Raw genomic sequence first — 16,722 nt, forward strand, 5'->3', positions numbered from 1 at the left:
ACCCGCTGCTGAGCACTTTACCTGCCCCACTGTGTGCATTCTTCAGAAAACCTTATGAGGCAGGTAGTATTACTATCTCTATTTTACAATTGAGAAAACCGAAGCTCAAAGACGTAAGCGATTTGTCCGAATTCACACGGCGGCTTAGTAATTTTCCAGGACAGAGGACCTGGCCCAAACCCAAGTCTGCACTGGTGGATTCTGTTCCAACATGTCTGTTTCATGAATTTGATCTGAGGCATCTCATTCAAGGGGACCTTGGAGACCACCTCAGTGTGGGGGTGGGGGGCGCGGAGAAGATGTAGGCTATAGAGATCTATGGATCATGAGTTAGTGATGAAATTGGGATTCTGATCGATAGAAGAGCCTAGCGGGCCTTATGGAGAGGCCATAATTGTGTTCTGAGGACCTAACCAGAGGCATAAGGAGCGAGTTCGCTGACAAAAGCCATTTCTGCTGCGCTCACGGGAGGGGGTCTTCCTAGAGCAGGAGGGGTGCCCCGTGTTGTTCTCTGAAGCACATGTCCCATGACAGGGGTCGGCAAACAAAACTCTTCTCTAGGCTACAGCACCTCCCAAACTCGGGTCTGTGGCCTTTGAGGGCCTGCTGACCTTGGGGAAACTGAGGCGTCTCTTCTGGCAGTCTACGCTGAGCACAGAGTGCTTTCCTTTCCATCATGGACTCTAGTCTCCATGGCGGGACTTCTGATGCAACTTCACTGAGGAGAAGCCTTTAATTTTAGCTCTTGCCAATGAATTTATGATCAGATTACCAGGGAACTTAATTTCGAAATTAGACAAACTCCAAGAAGGAAAGTGTATTTTTTCTTTTTTTTTGAAGAAGGTTAGCCCTGAGCTAACATCTGTTGCCCATCCTCCTCTTTTTGCCGAGGAAGATTGGCCCTGAGCTAACATCCATGCCCATTCTCCTCTACTTTATTTGTGGGACACTCACTACAGCATGGCTTGATAAGCGGTGTGTAGGTCCACATCCGGGATCCAAACCGGCAAACTCTGGGTTGCCAAAGCCAAGTGTGCGAACCCAACTGCCATGCCACCGGACTGGCCCCTGTATTTTTTTTAATGAGGAGGAAATTAGAGTCTGGACAGCATCTAAGGGAGAGGACAGAGCAGTGGGGATGCTGAAAAGCTGCCTTTGTCCTCCCTCGTAGAGGGGTGCAGACCCCTTCCTGGCTGGGGGTCCTCAGGTGAGCCACATAGCTTTTCTGCTCCTCAGTTTCCTCATCAGTGCAGTGGGGATGACACAGGTTCCCATCTCATAGGATTGCTGTGGCGTCTAAACGGCGGTGCATGCAGATTGCTTAGCATAGGCCCTATGCATAATAGATGCTGGATAAATATTAGCAGAGTGAAGGGTTTATTGGGCATATTGTGCAAGGAAGACAAAGCAGGGAGGAGGCAGGGAGACCTTGAGATCTGAGATTCGGCCAATGCAGCACCAAGTTCTAGAGCGAAGATTGTTTTTAGAAGAATCAGCTTTGGACAGAAATGGCCAGGCCCAAGTACCCCGTCACACTTGGTCAGGGGCCGCGGCTTCTGGGGAAGAGCTGGCTCCAGTTAGAACTAGGATGCTGAGCTGGGTCCTGAGGACTGCAGCAGCAGGAGGCCAGCAGCCAGCCGCACTTGTAACTGAAAGGCAAACATTCTGAAGGAAACCGGAGCACGCCCCCTCCCTGGTGCCACTGGGAATCTCCTGGTAAGCAGACCCAGTTCCTAACCCCACTCAGGTCTGCCACCTCCTGAGAAACTGGTCGTTCTCTGGTCTCTATCCAGTTCGGAAAACCCCACCCCACCCATGGGGACTGGTTTCTCCCCGGGATCCACCTCCATCCCCCAGCAGTGCGTTTCCTCAAATCCCAGTCTGTCTAGAGCAGAACCTCATGGAGCCAGGGGGCTGGGGGGACAGCCAGGGGTGGCCTTGGGGCTCCAGCTCCCTCAGCACAGGCCCAGGTGTGGGTGTCATCCATATGTACTTGCTTTGACCTCTCCCCACCTCTGTGCTAGAGACACACCGTCTGTAATCTCAGTTGCCCAGCAGCTAAGTGAGGATAAAGTTCTTTCCCTCTATCACTGCTCCCAGGGAGAGGTGAGCTCTAAGCCTCCGCCTGTGACTGCTTTGCCCAAGGGGACATCAGCAAACATGGCCCAAACAGAGGCTTGATAAGTGCTTGTGCCCTGGGCTTATCCTCTTGGAAAGCTGCCCTGAGGCCACCAGTGGGGAAGCCCATCTAGCCACTTGGGAGATCAGAGGCCATATGGAGGTGCGCTGATGTGCCCCAGCCAACAGGCAGCACCAACTGCCGGGCATGCAGCTGAGGCCATCTCGGACCTTCCAGCAACAGGAGTGAGCCCAGGGGAGACCAGCAGAAGATTTACCCAGCCAACCCACAGAATCAGGCAAAGTCAAAAACCTTTGTTTCAAGGCACTGCGTTTGGAGTGGTTTTTTACGCAGCAATAGATAGCTGATGCACGTGTATCCCAAGAAGAAAAGATCATTCTCTGGAACCTCACAATGTCAGTCCACCAGGAGGCGGAGACATGGTTCCCAGCTGCTGGATCATTTCAAAGCTGCACCTCACACCAAGGGGTCAGAGGGGTCAAGATTTTCCATCACAGTGCCGAGCTCCATCCCTTGGCTCTCAGACTGTGCCTCCCAGCCTCTGGGAGTGAAGCACAGGGCCATCACTGAGCCCAGATGTACCGTCTGCACCCTTAGCTACCGAAGCCCTAAAATTGTCACATGCAGGGACTTGATGGGGGTCATGCCCATCCCTAGTTTCCGTGGGAGAGACCACGGAGGTGTCTTCTTTTGGATACACGAAGAGCCTTTGCTTTAGATGTCAGCCAAGGCACGTGTGTGTGCTGGACTCTTTTGTTAATTAATTAATGCATTCAGCAACCATTTTGCTGCAATTTGTCAGCAACTGATTGCTGACTCAGCAATTATGGAGGGTCAGCTGTATGCCAGGCACCCTTGCAATTTTCTCAAAGGAAAAGGACACCTACTTTGACCCAATTATGAACAAAGAGACAAGGCCAAGACTCAGAGAGTAATTTAGAATTATCGAGGTCAGGGCCCTAAAGCACTATTTTATAAAAAGCGCAGACTAAGACATTTCAACTGAAAAATGTGCAAAAATTAAAGTTATTTTATTTTTTCTAATTATGAAAGTAATAGCTACTCATTACAAAACACTTAGAAAGCACAAAAAAGTATAAAACAGAAAAAAACATCACTTGCAGTCTTACTGTCACTATAAATGTTTTGGTGTTCTTCCTGGTTTCACCCTGATTTCAAGATGGGCCGGTTTAAATGGTCTCTTAAGGATGAGTAGGAGTTTTGCCAGGCATGTGAAAGATGGAAAGGCCTTCCAGAAAGAGGAAACGGCACGCGTCCAGAAGATGTGACAGTGCACGGACATGGTTTGCACAAGCTGACTGGAAACAGACAGGAGGGCCCAAGAAAGGATACAAACTTGGACAGGCTGGCAGGAAAGAGGCCATGGAGGGCCTCAAATGTCAGATCAAGGGGCCAGGACTTTGTCCAAGGGCTTCAGGAGAGGATGTGCCTACTCAGGGGGTGTGGAGGGTGCTGGAAGAAGGAAGGCTCGCAGCAGGGGCCAGCAGAAGCTCTGGCCCAAGTGGAGATGTCAATGGTCTGAAACAGGGTGGGGGCAGCGGAGGCCGCAGAAGATGTTCAACCTCAAGGGGCTGAACCTTGAGGTGTGAGTTCTTACAGAGACAGTCCTGTCCTCTGTCAGGGAGGGAGTGAGGAAAGGGGCCCTGTTGCTAGAGTGAAAACTGGGAGTACCCTTGTGGAGGACAGTCTGTTTACCAGCTGTATGATTGAGGGCAAGGGATTCAACTTCTCAAAAGGCCTCAATTTCATTGCATAAAAAATGAGGATAATAATAGAATCTATCTCATAGAGGTGATGAGACGCTTAAATGAGATGATGAATAAAAGTGCGTATAATGCCTGGCACATCAAAATAAATGCCAAATACGGTTAGCTTTCATCATCATCCATCACCATCATCATCATCACCATCATTAACAAAACTTTAAAAGCTCATGTCCTGTGACCCAGCTGATCTCACTTCTAAGACCCTCTCTTAAAGAAACAACAGCACAAGAATGTAAAGCTACACACGACGTTAATTCACAACAGCGTCTTATTTTGTAATAGCTAAAACGTAGAAATAACCAAAATGTCCATCGAAAGGGGAATGATAAATAAATTATAGGGATTAATACTTCAGAATTCTATGAAGCTCTTAAGAATGAGGAAGATTTATATATATTGCCTTGAAAATACTTATGGTTTATTTTTTAAGGGGAAAAATGAGGTTATAGTATAATATGTATAACAGGATTTCATGTTTATAGACAAACCCAAACCAAAAACATTTACCAGTGAGCGTATATGTTTGCATAGGTGTATACAAGGTCTGGAGGCACAGAGACCAAGTTACACGGCTGTCAGCCCTGGAGGTGCTGGTTGGGATCAGGAAAGGAGAAGGGGGAAGCTGTCACTTTATACACTTCTGTGTTACCTTAGTCTGTTCTTATGAGCATGTGTTATTTTTGTAGTAGAAACAAAAAGCTTTTTAGGTCAGAGAGGTTGAGGCTTGAAAGGAGGCAGAGTGAGGAGGATGAGCGCATGGTGGACAGGAGCTGGGATGGGAATGAATGGAGGAAGCAGGTGCCGGCCCAGAACAGAGCACCCTGCAGGGCTCCAGAAGCTTCAATTTTCAAATCACAGCCTCCTTCATACTGGAAGCGTCAGAGCCATGTTCTCCAGAACCAACGACTTGCGGTCTTGGGGACATCGATTGTCTGCATTCGGCGTGGTTCCAGGTTCCCCTCTCCCGGGTTCGTCTGAATGGAGTCTTGGTGGTGGTTACCTTGGGGTCAGAGGCTGGCTCTGTCCCCTCCTGCAGAGGGAAGGCCGGCTGAGGGGAGGGCTGGGCCAGGACAGGAGGGGCAGCTGGTATATTGGCCAGGAAGTGTACAGCCAGATGCCCAGCTTCCGTTCTGCCTCCAGTCGATCTTGAGTGAGTTCCTGGAATGTGGCAATTGCATCTGTGAAGTGGGGACAACTACAGCAGTTATTTCATGGGCTGCTGTGAGATGAAATGAGGTGGTGAGAGGCAAAATCACCAATCAGTGAACGTTGGCCATCGCTGTACGTAAATGGGGGCCCACTGGTGGTTGAGTGGATTTAACTGATGATTCATTTCCATCCTCCAGCTCGGTGCTGCCATTCATATCACTGCAGAACATTAAAACCCAAGCCAGCACCCCCAAAGTCATGAAGTTATTCAAAGCTCTTCTTGATCTCTAGAACAGCAGTTCTTATTTATTTATATTTTTATTTGTTTTGAGGAAGATTAGCCCTGAGCTAACATCTGCCGCCAATCCTCCTCTTTTTGCTGAGGAAGACTGGCCCTGGGCTAACATCTGTGCCCATCTTCTCTACTTTATATGTGGGACGCCTGCCACAGCATGGCTTGCCAAGTGGTGCCATGTCCGCACCTGGGATCCAAACCAGTGAACCCCGGGCCACCAAAGCGGAACATGTGCACTTAACCACTGCGCCACCGGGCCGGCCCCTGATCTCTAGAACAGCAGTTCTCAATCCTGGCTGCACCTCGGAACAGGTTGGGGAGCTTAAAATGCCGATTCCCAGGCCACCCTCAGGTGTTGGGGTGCAATTGTTTTGAATGGGGCCTGGGCAATAGGGATTGTGAAATGCTCTGCAGGCAATTCTGGAGTGAAGCCAGGGTGAGAAACCCTGCCCTAGGCCAAACGGGGTGCCCTCTTAATGCCCAGCGTCTCCCCATTGCTGCCCCCCCTCTGTGCAGGGTCCCCCAAACCCTCTCAACCCCACTTTCAACTCCCAGACTTAGAGCTGCTGTGGACACTCGTCCAGGCGCTTTTCTGCCCGCTTCCTCCCCTCGCTCTCTCCAGGGTTTACTGTCAGGCTGTACTCAGCATCTTGGAATTCCTTTGTTTCCTTTCCCCCATTTGTCCAGATCTGGCCTCTCAAAGGTGGGCTGGGAAGCTAGAGGTTTGCTGGGAAAGTGGGATGCAGTCTGAGCTTCTTTCTTGGCAACAGTGTCCTCTCCGTCCTCACTGGATCGTCATCACTGGACTTTCCGCCATGACGTGCTCCCTGGGGAGGAGGCCGGGTCAGAGGAGAGCCTTGTGCCTGGTCCCTGTGCTTCTTGCACTGAGCAGCGCAGTGGGAAAGCCGCCAGCACTTACCGCTCTGCTTCAACTGACACCCCCGTCCTGGGGACTGGGTTCCCGGCATCCCCCTCCCACATTCTGCACTGAGATTGTTATGCGGAGTTTGTATCATGAGGTTGTGTCCTTTGGAATTTCAACAGAGTTGACGTTTTCGTCTCTATTTTTAGCTTTTTTTTCTTTTTTTTTAAAATTGTTCTCTCATGCTACCATACCTGGAGATCATGATTAAAATATATTTTCATTAGAAACAGGAATAAGGGGGCAGAGCTTGCTCTTGATTGCAGCCACACATGATGGAACAATCGTCTGACCCCTGGAAACGAGCTGGGACGACTCCCCAGCACAACTGACGTCTGTGAGCTGACGCTGTGGCTCTGCAGAAAGGACCTGCTTGTCTGTGGTTTCCGTTTCATGTTACTGCAGAGACAGTAAAAGGGCAAGGGAGGGAAAGGCATGACATAGGGGGTCTCCGTTTACCCCTCCCCCCCCCGCCCTTTTTGTGAGGGAGGTTGTCCCTGAGCTAACATCTGTTGCCAACCTTCCTCTTTTTGCTGAGGGAGGTTGTCCCTGAGCTCACATCTGTGGCAATCCTCCTCTATTTTGTACGTGGGGATGGTGCCACAGCATGGCTTGATGAGCGATGCATAAATTCGCTTCGCACCCGGGATCTGGGCCTGTGAACCCCAGGCCACTGAAGTGGAGCGCGTTGAATTTAACCACTTTGCCACCGGGCCAGTCCCACCCTTTACCCCTTGTAATCTTCAAAATAAGACTGTCAGGTGGATTTTATTGTCTCCGTTTTACAAATAACCAAACGGAGGCTCAGAGAGCGGAACTGGCTTGTCCCACATTATCAAAATAGTAGGGGCAGAGCTGAGGTTTGAATGCTGTTCTTCCCTGCATGAAACCCTTCAGAATGAGCCCCGGCTTTCAGGAGGAAGACCGCGCTCCGTCTCTGGGCACGGAAGGGCCTCATGACGGGCCCCCCGAGAACCTGGTGGCATCTTCCCTGAAGACCCTTCCCCTGCACACTCTGATCATCCACACCTTCTCTGGTCTCCAGGTCTTCACACAGACTGTTCCCTCCACCCAGAGCCCTAGTTTGCTTCCTGCCCCTTTTCTCCTCCCTGTGAGTGATTCCCACCCTCTTCCCCGCATGGCTGAGGTGCCACTCCTCAAAGCCCTCTCTGAGTCCCAGCACCCCTCCCCAGCTGGGTTCAGGGCTCTTCTTCCTAGTGTCATTGGCCCGTGTCACAGCACTGACGGCCCTGAGGGTAGGGACTGGGTCTGGTCTACCATCGTTCTGCATTCCGCCCCGCCCCCTCCCACCCAGAATCAGGTGCCCTGTACCATGAGCCCCAGTGGATGATCCACTCCTGCCTGTCCGACACCAAACCAGGACATCTTTCCAGCATGCCGCAGCTGGAGAGACCACGTTTTCTCGTATCTTCCTCTACCGCCTTCCTGACTTGGCCTTCGAGGTTCAGAGATCCAAGTTCACGGCCCAAGTTGGTTGCCTGGGGCCACCTGCCGTCTGCTCCTGGGGAGCACCTGGCTCCTGCCCCGGGATCTTGCAGGCAATGCTGCACCCTGGTGGCGTCTCTCCGTGCTGCGGCTCCCTTCCGGCCTGGAGCTCTGGCCTGAGGATCCTGTGAGCAGGTAGCACCCTCATCGTTTCCAGCGGGAAGCTGGACTCGAGGGGAGGGTTGGTGATTGCCTCAGTATCCCCAGCGCTTGTGAGTGGGGAGCTGTCAGCCCAGGCATGCCCACTTTCAAGGCTGGGCGGGGGGTGGGGGGGGGGTGGGGGGGGGTGGAGGTCACTGCCCACCCCTAGGGGGCACTAGAGAAGTGGGAGCTGCCTCAAGCTCCGACATGACTCAGTGGCATAAAATGAATACAGGTGCATTCCAGAAAATCTAAGAAACAGAAAACTGTAAAGAAAATAAAGATTACCTGTCAACCCAGAGGCAGCGTCTGTTAACCATTTTGGTGATATCTTTCTAATTTGTCTTTTACATCTATCAATGCATTATTACAAAATTGGGACAATAACCTAGAGAGATTTTTAAAAATAGCATTTAATATGTCCTAAGTTCAGAAATAGAAGCAAACCTGGAAAATCAGAAAAGCATAAAGGAGAAAATTTAAAAATCACTTATAATCCCAGCAGAGACAGCCTTTCCCCCCAATTTAGTTTATATTTGTGAGAACCATATATCTATTTTGCAAGAATTCAAATCAGAAATTTAAAAAAATGTCCTAAGGGAATATTCATTCTTATATCTTGGATTACCCCACAGTAGTGTACACTTTCTCTTTTTTCCTGCATGCAATTTCTCCAGAAACATCCTCCAACCTCTCGCTGACACGTTCCATCCACATGGCCCCACGGGAGTAGCCAGGCATTGCATGAGCCTGAGTGGATTCATCTGTGGGACTGATGCTTCGAAGTGGAATTGCTTAATAGAAGGTATGTGCTTTTATAAGTTTTGATACATGCTGCCAAACTGGCTTGCAGAGAAATCGTAGCCATTTGCACGCCCGCCAGCAGGCAGGAGAGCGCCTGTTTCCCAGTAGGATCACTAACAGAATGTCGTCAAACTTGTGCTGAGTGTGCACCGAGCCAAGCACCAGGCTCAGAGCTGTCTGTGTCTTAGTGCTCACTGGATCCTCACCATTACCCACGGACGGAGGTAGTAGCATCTTCACTTCACAGGTGAGGAAACTGAGGTTTAGCGAGCTTAGCCGCCTCAATGCACAGACCTGAACTGATTCCAACGCCAGCATTCATCCTAACATCTGCCCGGTGTTCTCAACCTTAAATGTATCAGAACCACTCAGAGGACTTGTTAAAAGCCGGCTGGGCCCCACCTTCAAGTTTCTGATCCAGCGTGTGTGGAGAAGGCCTGGGCGCACGCACCTCTAGTTCCCAGTAACGCTGATGCTGCTGGTCCAAGGGCCGCACTTGGAGAACCATCGCTCCTGTTACTCTCATATGGGACCCGATCTGGACATGACCTTGCTGACCTGCCTTCGACCTCAGTTGGGTGCTCGCTTGAACTCTATGTGTTCTGCAGACCTGTGGTTTGTGTACGTGTGGGAATGTGAATATACCTTTCATAGTCCTTTGAATGCACCAACTCAGGTTTGTGGCAAGTGATTTCACTTCTTCAAGACTGTCCCCCCACTTTTTTATTGAGATGATGCTCAGAGGAACCCCTGGGGGGGATTGCAAGGAGTAATGCATGCATGCACGTGTGTAAAAAAAAATGCTTTGAAGATCATAAACACTCTTCCGAAGCTAGTTATAAACATTCCTATTGATGGAGAAGCTGTGAAGGATAGTTGGACAGGCCAGGACTGAGATGGCGGTTGGGCCAGTGTGTGACACTAGATGTCAGGCCACTTCTCTGAGCCTCAAATTCCTTTTCTTACAAATAGGGATATTATGGGCTCCTTGAGCATTAAACAAGCCCCTATGTGCGTTGTCCCAAGTGCTCTTTCTGTTCCAGAAGCTCCAGGGACAGTGGCGCCCTCAGTGACAGAAGGGCTGGTTCTGGAACAATGGGTACAACTTCATTGCTCACAGTCATTTCCCCTCTAGATTCTCAGAAATAATGTTCATTGACACCTCTGTTCTCAGAAAATCTCATATTCCCTACTCCTTCCACATCCTGGTGATGATGTCTCTGTGACACAAAATGGGCTCTTTTCCGCAACTGGAAATTGGAAACATGAAGAACTGTTTTAGATTCCTGGAAAGAGCCCAGGTTGAACCCAATGCCCAAGTGGACCCTTGGCTGGTGCCAACTGTTCTAGTTGCTGGAGATGTGCCAGCGGACAAAAGAGAAACCCCTGCCCTCGAAAGCTTGTTGATACTGTGTCCCTAAGTATGTCAACATTGAAGTCGGATGCTTTCTTGCAATCTGGTAAGGGGTAAATATGCAAATTCACAGAAAATTTTAAGTTGGTCTGAAATGGATCCAACGAAGCTCAGATCTCCAGGAACCCCAGAGATGTGGCTAAAGCCAGAACTCCCCAAGCTATGACATGTACGAGGATCTTGGGCTCCTGTCATCCTGCAGATTCTGGTTCAGCAGGTCCAGGGTGGGGCCCAAGAACTTGCATTTCCAACAAGCCTGGATGTTGCTGGTTGTAGGGATCACACTTTGAATAGCTAGGGCTTACGTGACATATTATGTCATTCACCACCAAATGTAACCTTGACTGTCTTCAGCTTTCCGTGAAATTCTGAATGCACGAAGGGAAGACTAATTTTATTAGAGTATTCAGCGGTTTACATTTTTGGGCTGGGATGCAGGTCTGGGTGTCAGATCTTGGCTCGCACTCCAGTTTTCAAGTGCCCAGGGGCAGTGCGAGCACGCTGTCACTCCTGGAAGCCCCAGCTTTCTCATCTGGGAGCAGGCACTTTTCCCATCTCTGTCTCATTTAGGCAAAATCTTAACTGTTAGACATTTTAAAAGGATGGATTCAAGTGTCTCCATTTGACCATTTTAATCTGATATTTTTAGTTAGGTTGTGGCTTATCTCTGGGGAAGCTGCCAGGGTTCTGAAATCTTACCATTAACACTGATATATACAGGCATTTTGAACGCATGTCCAGTGTCTGTAGATGAATACACGATGGGCACCGTTCAGTGAACGAACTGCTGCACAGGGATCATCTTGTTCAATATTCAAAACAACTCTATGAGGCAGATTCGATTATTTTCTCCAAACAACCAAAACTGAAGGTCGCAGAGAATGTCAGCAGCCCAAATACGTATGTTTTACAAGTGGGTACAACCAAGATTGTACTGGGTCTGTCTGACTCCTAAACCCAAGCTCTAGAGCATATTTAAATAATTGAAGTGATGAACAGAGTTACGGTAGCAGGACAGATACAGAGATGTGACCAAGAAGGTTAAACTGCTCAGTTCTTTAGCATGTCTGTTAATAAGGCACTCCCCAGTCTTGGGTCAATTTAGATTTTCTCTGTGAACTGTGGAAAATGTTAGTTCCACATTAGAATCTGACAATATAAAAGCAAATTTGCCTCACCACCATGTGCAGTGGCCTTAGTCACCGGAATCTAAGGCAGAATCACCCCCCCGCTCATAATTTACGTTCCTGGAATTACACTGTGTGGGGCTTGGGTGGGGGGCTCTATGCATATGGTGTTCAAGAAGGTGGAAGACTGGCAGCCAAAACTAGAAACATATTTTCTGCTAAAGGCATAATACAAAAATATCTCTGCATTAGGCGTTCCTGATGGTACCCACATAGTAAGTCTCAATGGAAGGTGCCATCGATTCTAACACAAAACTGCATTATCTTTCACATACAAATAAAAGAGAGGATTTATTTTCATTCTGAGTTTATTTAACATTTCATCCAGTTGAACTGAAATAATACATTGAGTCCCACACTGGCAAGACACTGTGCTAATACTGAAATAAAAACTGCCAGCCAGTAAATACGCACAATCATAATTCTTCCTATCACGCTAATAGAAATATGAATAACTACTTACTTTTACAGGCTTATTGCACTTCATGTGAACTTTTCTCCAGAAAAGGTATTTCTAAGAGATCAGCAACGATTGCCAATCTCGGTTCATTTGTTCTCTTTTATAAACCATGATTAAACTATACAGTTAATATTTCTATATAAAAGCATCAAGAGTTGGAAGGTTCAATGTTTACAAAGACACATCTCCATGTTCATTATCCCCTTTATAACGGAGCTTTGGTTCTATCTTCCTGGTGCGTGTAAAATTTCAGTTAGTTCGTCAATCTTCCAACCAGTCATTAATTTTTCAGTGAAGGTTAAGATTCTGAAATGGAGCTACCAATCACCCGGGGGGTGAGAATTTGGAGGTGAGCTGGGGCTGGTGGGGGGTGCCTCAGTCCTTTAGTTTCTTGTTAAAAGCGCCCTTTAAGCACCTCATGGAGATCTGCCTTGAATTTCAGGCTTTTACCGCTTTGTAAGAGAAGCATCTATGGCAACAAAATGCATCCAAGGCCAGAATGTCGTGGGGAAGCTACTTTGCCTCAAATGGTTTAAGACAGAAAAATCGAAATGAGAAAATTCTGGCAGCATAAAGGAAGGCTCAGAGTGGCCCCAACCTTCAGATCCATTGATCCTTTCGGAGAAAAGAGAAACACAGACACAAGGCACGCCATGTTTTCTTTATGAGGAAATTCAGTTTGGTCGCATTGCCAGGAAAATCTGTCGAAACTAGGTTATACACTTTTTTCACTTAGAAGTCTCTGAATTACAAATTGAATTGAGTGGTCTACACTCAACCACTACCTTGTGTATGCCTTTGAACACCTACAGACTCGAAACATAATCTCTAGTACATTAAATATATCATACGTGAAACTACTACAGATGACGTAAACAGCGGTCCAAGGATTCGTTATTTTCAAACAGGCTGGAATGTGATATACATCATTCAAGTAAAATTCATGTAGTCACTGATTCACAAACACATTGTTTCTGTATCTTTCTGAAGGCCAAAGAGATGTATAAGCTTGACAAGAAAAGACAGGTAGGAGCTGGAACCGTGCTCTCATTGCTAAAGAATCAAACCAACCAGATTCAACCCCGTCACACAGCGTTGGTCTTGAATATTCTGCCAAAACTTGACATTTGTACATTTCAGTTATTCGATTATTTGATGCAAATAATTGATGATAAAGTCAACAAGTGCAAGGTAGGATTAACATCTTCATAAGAATGTAAAACAGAATAAATTTAAAAGTCAACCAAAGAACCCCCCAGCGACATGAAAGCATCCAGGCGTTGACAGCAGGGACGGCTCGCTACACTTGTCTATCACCATGACCTCCGGGAGGTCTGTGAAGGAGCTGTTATCCTACAGACCCAAAAACTCATCATCTACCTTGGGCTGCTGGCTGCCCAAACTGGCAGCAAACTACCCTTAATATTTATGAGACATTTTTCACAGCTGAGCCTCAGAGCTTTCATGTTTTCCCAAATCAGTGCTGAGACCTCTTTGATTTGAAACAAGAATGGGATTAAAAATTCAATATTTTAAACAGATTTCCTTTTCAGGGACTGGTAATCAATAAGTATTTATTGAGCATACACTGAACATCTACTCTATGCCTAGCCGTGCTCTTTAAAACTCTGGGTGAGGACTTGGATGTTGTCTTGAAAAACAATTACTATAAAAGCTACAGGAAGGGTATTTCTATAAATTATACCGTGATTCAAATGCAAGGGGGCCGACAGGCGTCGGGCACCTGGCCCACACCAGGCGCTGTACTGTAAGGAGCAGCTTGACTCTAAAAGGCTAACGCGGATCTTTAAAAGGTTTCTGTAACTGGGAGCACCCGGGCTGAGCAGGATTTTCCTCACCCATGCGGCGTGGCGAGCCCAGGTGCGCAGTTGGCAGGTGAGCTGTCGAGCTGCTCTCCCTAAGCTACAATCCCTTATTGAAGTAGACCCGTCGTAATTCAGGGGAGGTCTCTCGGATCCTGGCTTGCAGCTCAGCCTCCAAGCTGGTCACAGACATGGAACTGGGGTAAGGGAGAAACGACAGGGTTATCACACGGGCAGGGGTGAGACCCAGATCTGGAGAGGGCAGAGAGAGGACCGCCACCCACTCCCCCATGACTGGGGCAGTGAAACAGAGTCCTGTTTAAGCAACGCTTCATGTGCCTAGAAAATGAGAGACCTGTTCCTTTCAGAAAATCAGCTGTCACTAATAATCAAATAAATGCACCTTAAAGATCCAATAATTACTAAAAGCTTAAAAACCACTCATCGCTGGCAAGGCTGGATGGTATCGACAGTCTCAGACCCTGCCGGTATTGGAAAACTGTCTGTGGAAACTTGGCTTCCCGGGGAGAAGCACACAGCTGTTCAGCAGTAATGGAAAAGACACTGTGTGCTCAGTGGGACTCTGGATGCTAACAACTCACTTGCACTAATGTGCTTTTGTCCACTGTGTTATGATACATCCTCACCCTAAAGCTTTCAGGAAACACTAAACTGTACGAGAAAAACACCTCTGGTAGTCGCACCACTGAGAGATAATCACTGTTAGTTTTCGCTTTCTGCATTTAAAACGAGTACCTGAATGTATTCTATGTATGTACGTATTCAAGCTTATCTTTTTGTTATACAGGCGTACTTACTACATAAAAGTATGAAGACAAATTATCCAGAATGCTTACTACCAGAAAAACTGTTAACATTTTGATGTGGAATTAGTCTTTTCAAAAGATTTGGTCTGCACTATAGTTGAGATGTGATAAAACATGAGGTAAAAAGGATAAGCTATAGATTTACAGACAGATATATGCAAAGAAAAGAAAAACTAAGAATATAGAAAAAAACGCAGTGGCTATTTTCTGTGTAGTGGGACTTTGAGTACTTTTAAAAGGATGTTGCTGGGGCTGGCCCGGTGGCGTGGTGGTTAAGTTCGCGTGCTCCACGTCGGCCGCCCAGGGTTTGCAGGTTCAGATCCCAGGTGTGGATCTAGCACCACTTGTCAAGCCATGCTGTGGCCGTGTCCCACATATAAAATAGAGGAAGACTGGCACAGATGTCAGCTCAGGGCCAATCTTCCTCAAGCAAAAAGAAGAAGATTGGCAACAGATGTCAGCTCAGGGCCAATCTTCCTCACCCCACACTTGTTCACAAAAAAGGATATTGCTGATGATAATGGTAATGGCTCTGACTTATTGATCAGCTTTTGGGCCAGACATTAGGCATTTTAATCCTTATAAAAACCCTCAAAGTCAGGTATTATCCTCATTTTATAGATAAGGAAACCAGAGGTGCAACTGAGATGTGAAGCCAGGTCTTTCTCCACCCAAAAGCCATGCTCCTAACCACTAGGCTGTACTGCCTCTTGGTCCTTCTGTTTTTCCACGGGTCTATAACATAATTACTATTAAGATAGTTTAAAGGCTAACCCAATTTTGGAGTTAAAGTTATTCAAACCTTATTGGATGATGGGGAATATTCTCTTTTTTATCTTCTAGGAGAGTTTGTTTAAAATTGAAATAATCTGTTTCTTGACAGTTGAGGAAAACTCACCTGTAAAACCACCTGGTTCTTGTGTTTTCTTTGTAGGAAGCAGTTTAAATAATACTTCAACTTCCTTAATGGCTATAACACAATTCAGACTTTCTAATTTTTAAGCATTGTTAACATTTTTCTAGAAATTTGTCCATGTTGCCTGTTCTAAAATCTACTGACACGATAATGTAGATAATATTCTCTTATCATATTGGTCTCTGCTGAATCTATACCTATGCCTCTTTTTCATTCATATTATTATTTGTGCCTTTTGTCTTGATTGATATCACAAGACAATTGTCTACTTTGCTACAATTTTCAAACAACCAACTTTTGACTTTGTGGATCCTTTATTTTTCCTTGTTAGCTATTTTATTTATTTCTGGTCTTACTTCTTTCTTTTTTCTTTCTCTGGAATTTGTTCTTTTGTACTATTTTAAACTTAAGTTGGACATTCAGCGCACTGACTTTCAGCCATTCTTCCTTTCTAATATCGACATTGAAAGTGATAAATTTCTCTCAAAGCAATACTTTTGCTGCTCCCCAGGAATTCTGATAAGGAGTGTTTTCATTCTCTCTCATTCATGCAGAAGAATGGATAACTGTGGCGTATTCATACAATGGACTATTATATAGCAGTCAGAAAATGAAATGACCGGTAGCTCCATGCACTAATGTGGATGAATCTTAGTTACAAGATGTTGAACAAAAAGGACAAGTACCAGAAGACTACATAGTACACATAGGTACAGTATAACAGCCCCCAGAGAATAAAACTAAACAACAGTAGGCACACATATATCACATGAAAATTTAAAAATGTAATTGCATGTAAATGTGAAATTTACACAGTGCTTAAATCCGCAGGGGAGGCAGCGAGGCGGGCTGGGAGGGACCCACAGATAGAGCTAACTTTAGGGTAATACTTTCATTCATGGGTTGGGCAGTGGATTCATGGATGTTCACCGCATCATTGCAACAAATAAAATAAAATAGGGTCATGCTTGGACCAACGAGGACAGTGCCTTAAGAGCTAAGACATATGATTAATCCTACTCTATGCAACTGACAAGAAAGAAACAATAAAAACAAACATACAGACAAATGTATAAGTAAAAAAACTAGACTAATCATTTTTAAACAGAGGAAGCTAAGAGTGTTCTTGGACTCCCAAATGTAAAACCAAGTACTCTCCATGGACACGGGGCTTCATGGCACTAGCAGTTATAGAAAACTTTTAATTTCCATACCTAGAGTTTAAATTAATCATAAAACAAATGTTAGAATGAATATATTGTTTTTCTCATAACACTTAAACAAGATCAAAGCCTATGTAGGAAGCTTCTTTATGGATTTTCAAATCCTTTTAATCTCAGAATCATAACAG

At 46.4% G+C, this 16,722-nt stretch overlaps 1 protein-coding gene across 17 annotated transcripts in view; it reads right to left on the reverse strand.

Moving 5' to 3' along the window:
• Positions 1–11,635: 11,635 nt before the first annotated feature.
• The window catches only part of SFXN1 (sideroflexin 1), a 45,988-nt gene continuing 40,901 nt past the window's right edge, over positions 11,636–16,722 (reverse strand). For all 17 annotated transcript variants that reach the window (XM_070517075.1, XM_070517072.1, XM_044777652.2 and 14 more), the window contains one exon: positions 11,636–13,825. In XM_070517075.1, coding sequence (XP_070373176.1) covers positions 13,729–13,825 — 97 coding nt within the window. In that variant the 3' untranslated portion in view covers positions 11,636–13,728. The remainder of the gene's footprint in view (positions 13,826–16,722) is intronic.

This window comes from Equus asinus, chromosome 9 (genome assembly GCF_041296235.1).
Source record: "Equus asinus isolate D_3611 breed Donkey chromosome 9, EquAss-T2T_v2, whole genome shotgun sequence".
Classification (NCBI taxonomy): Eukaryota; Metazoa; Chordata; class Mammalia; order Perissodactyla; family Equidae; genus Equus; species Equus asinus.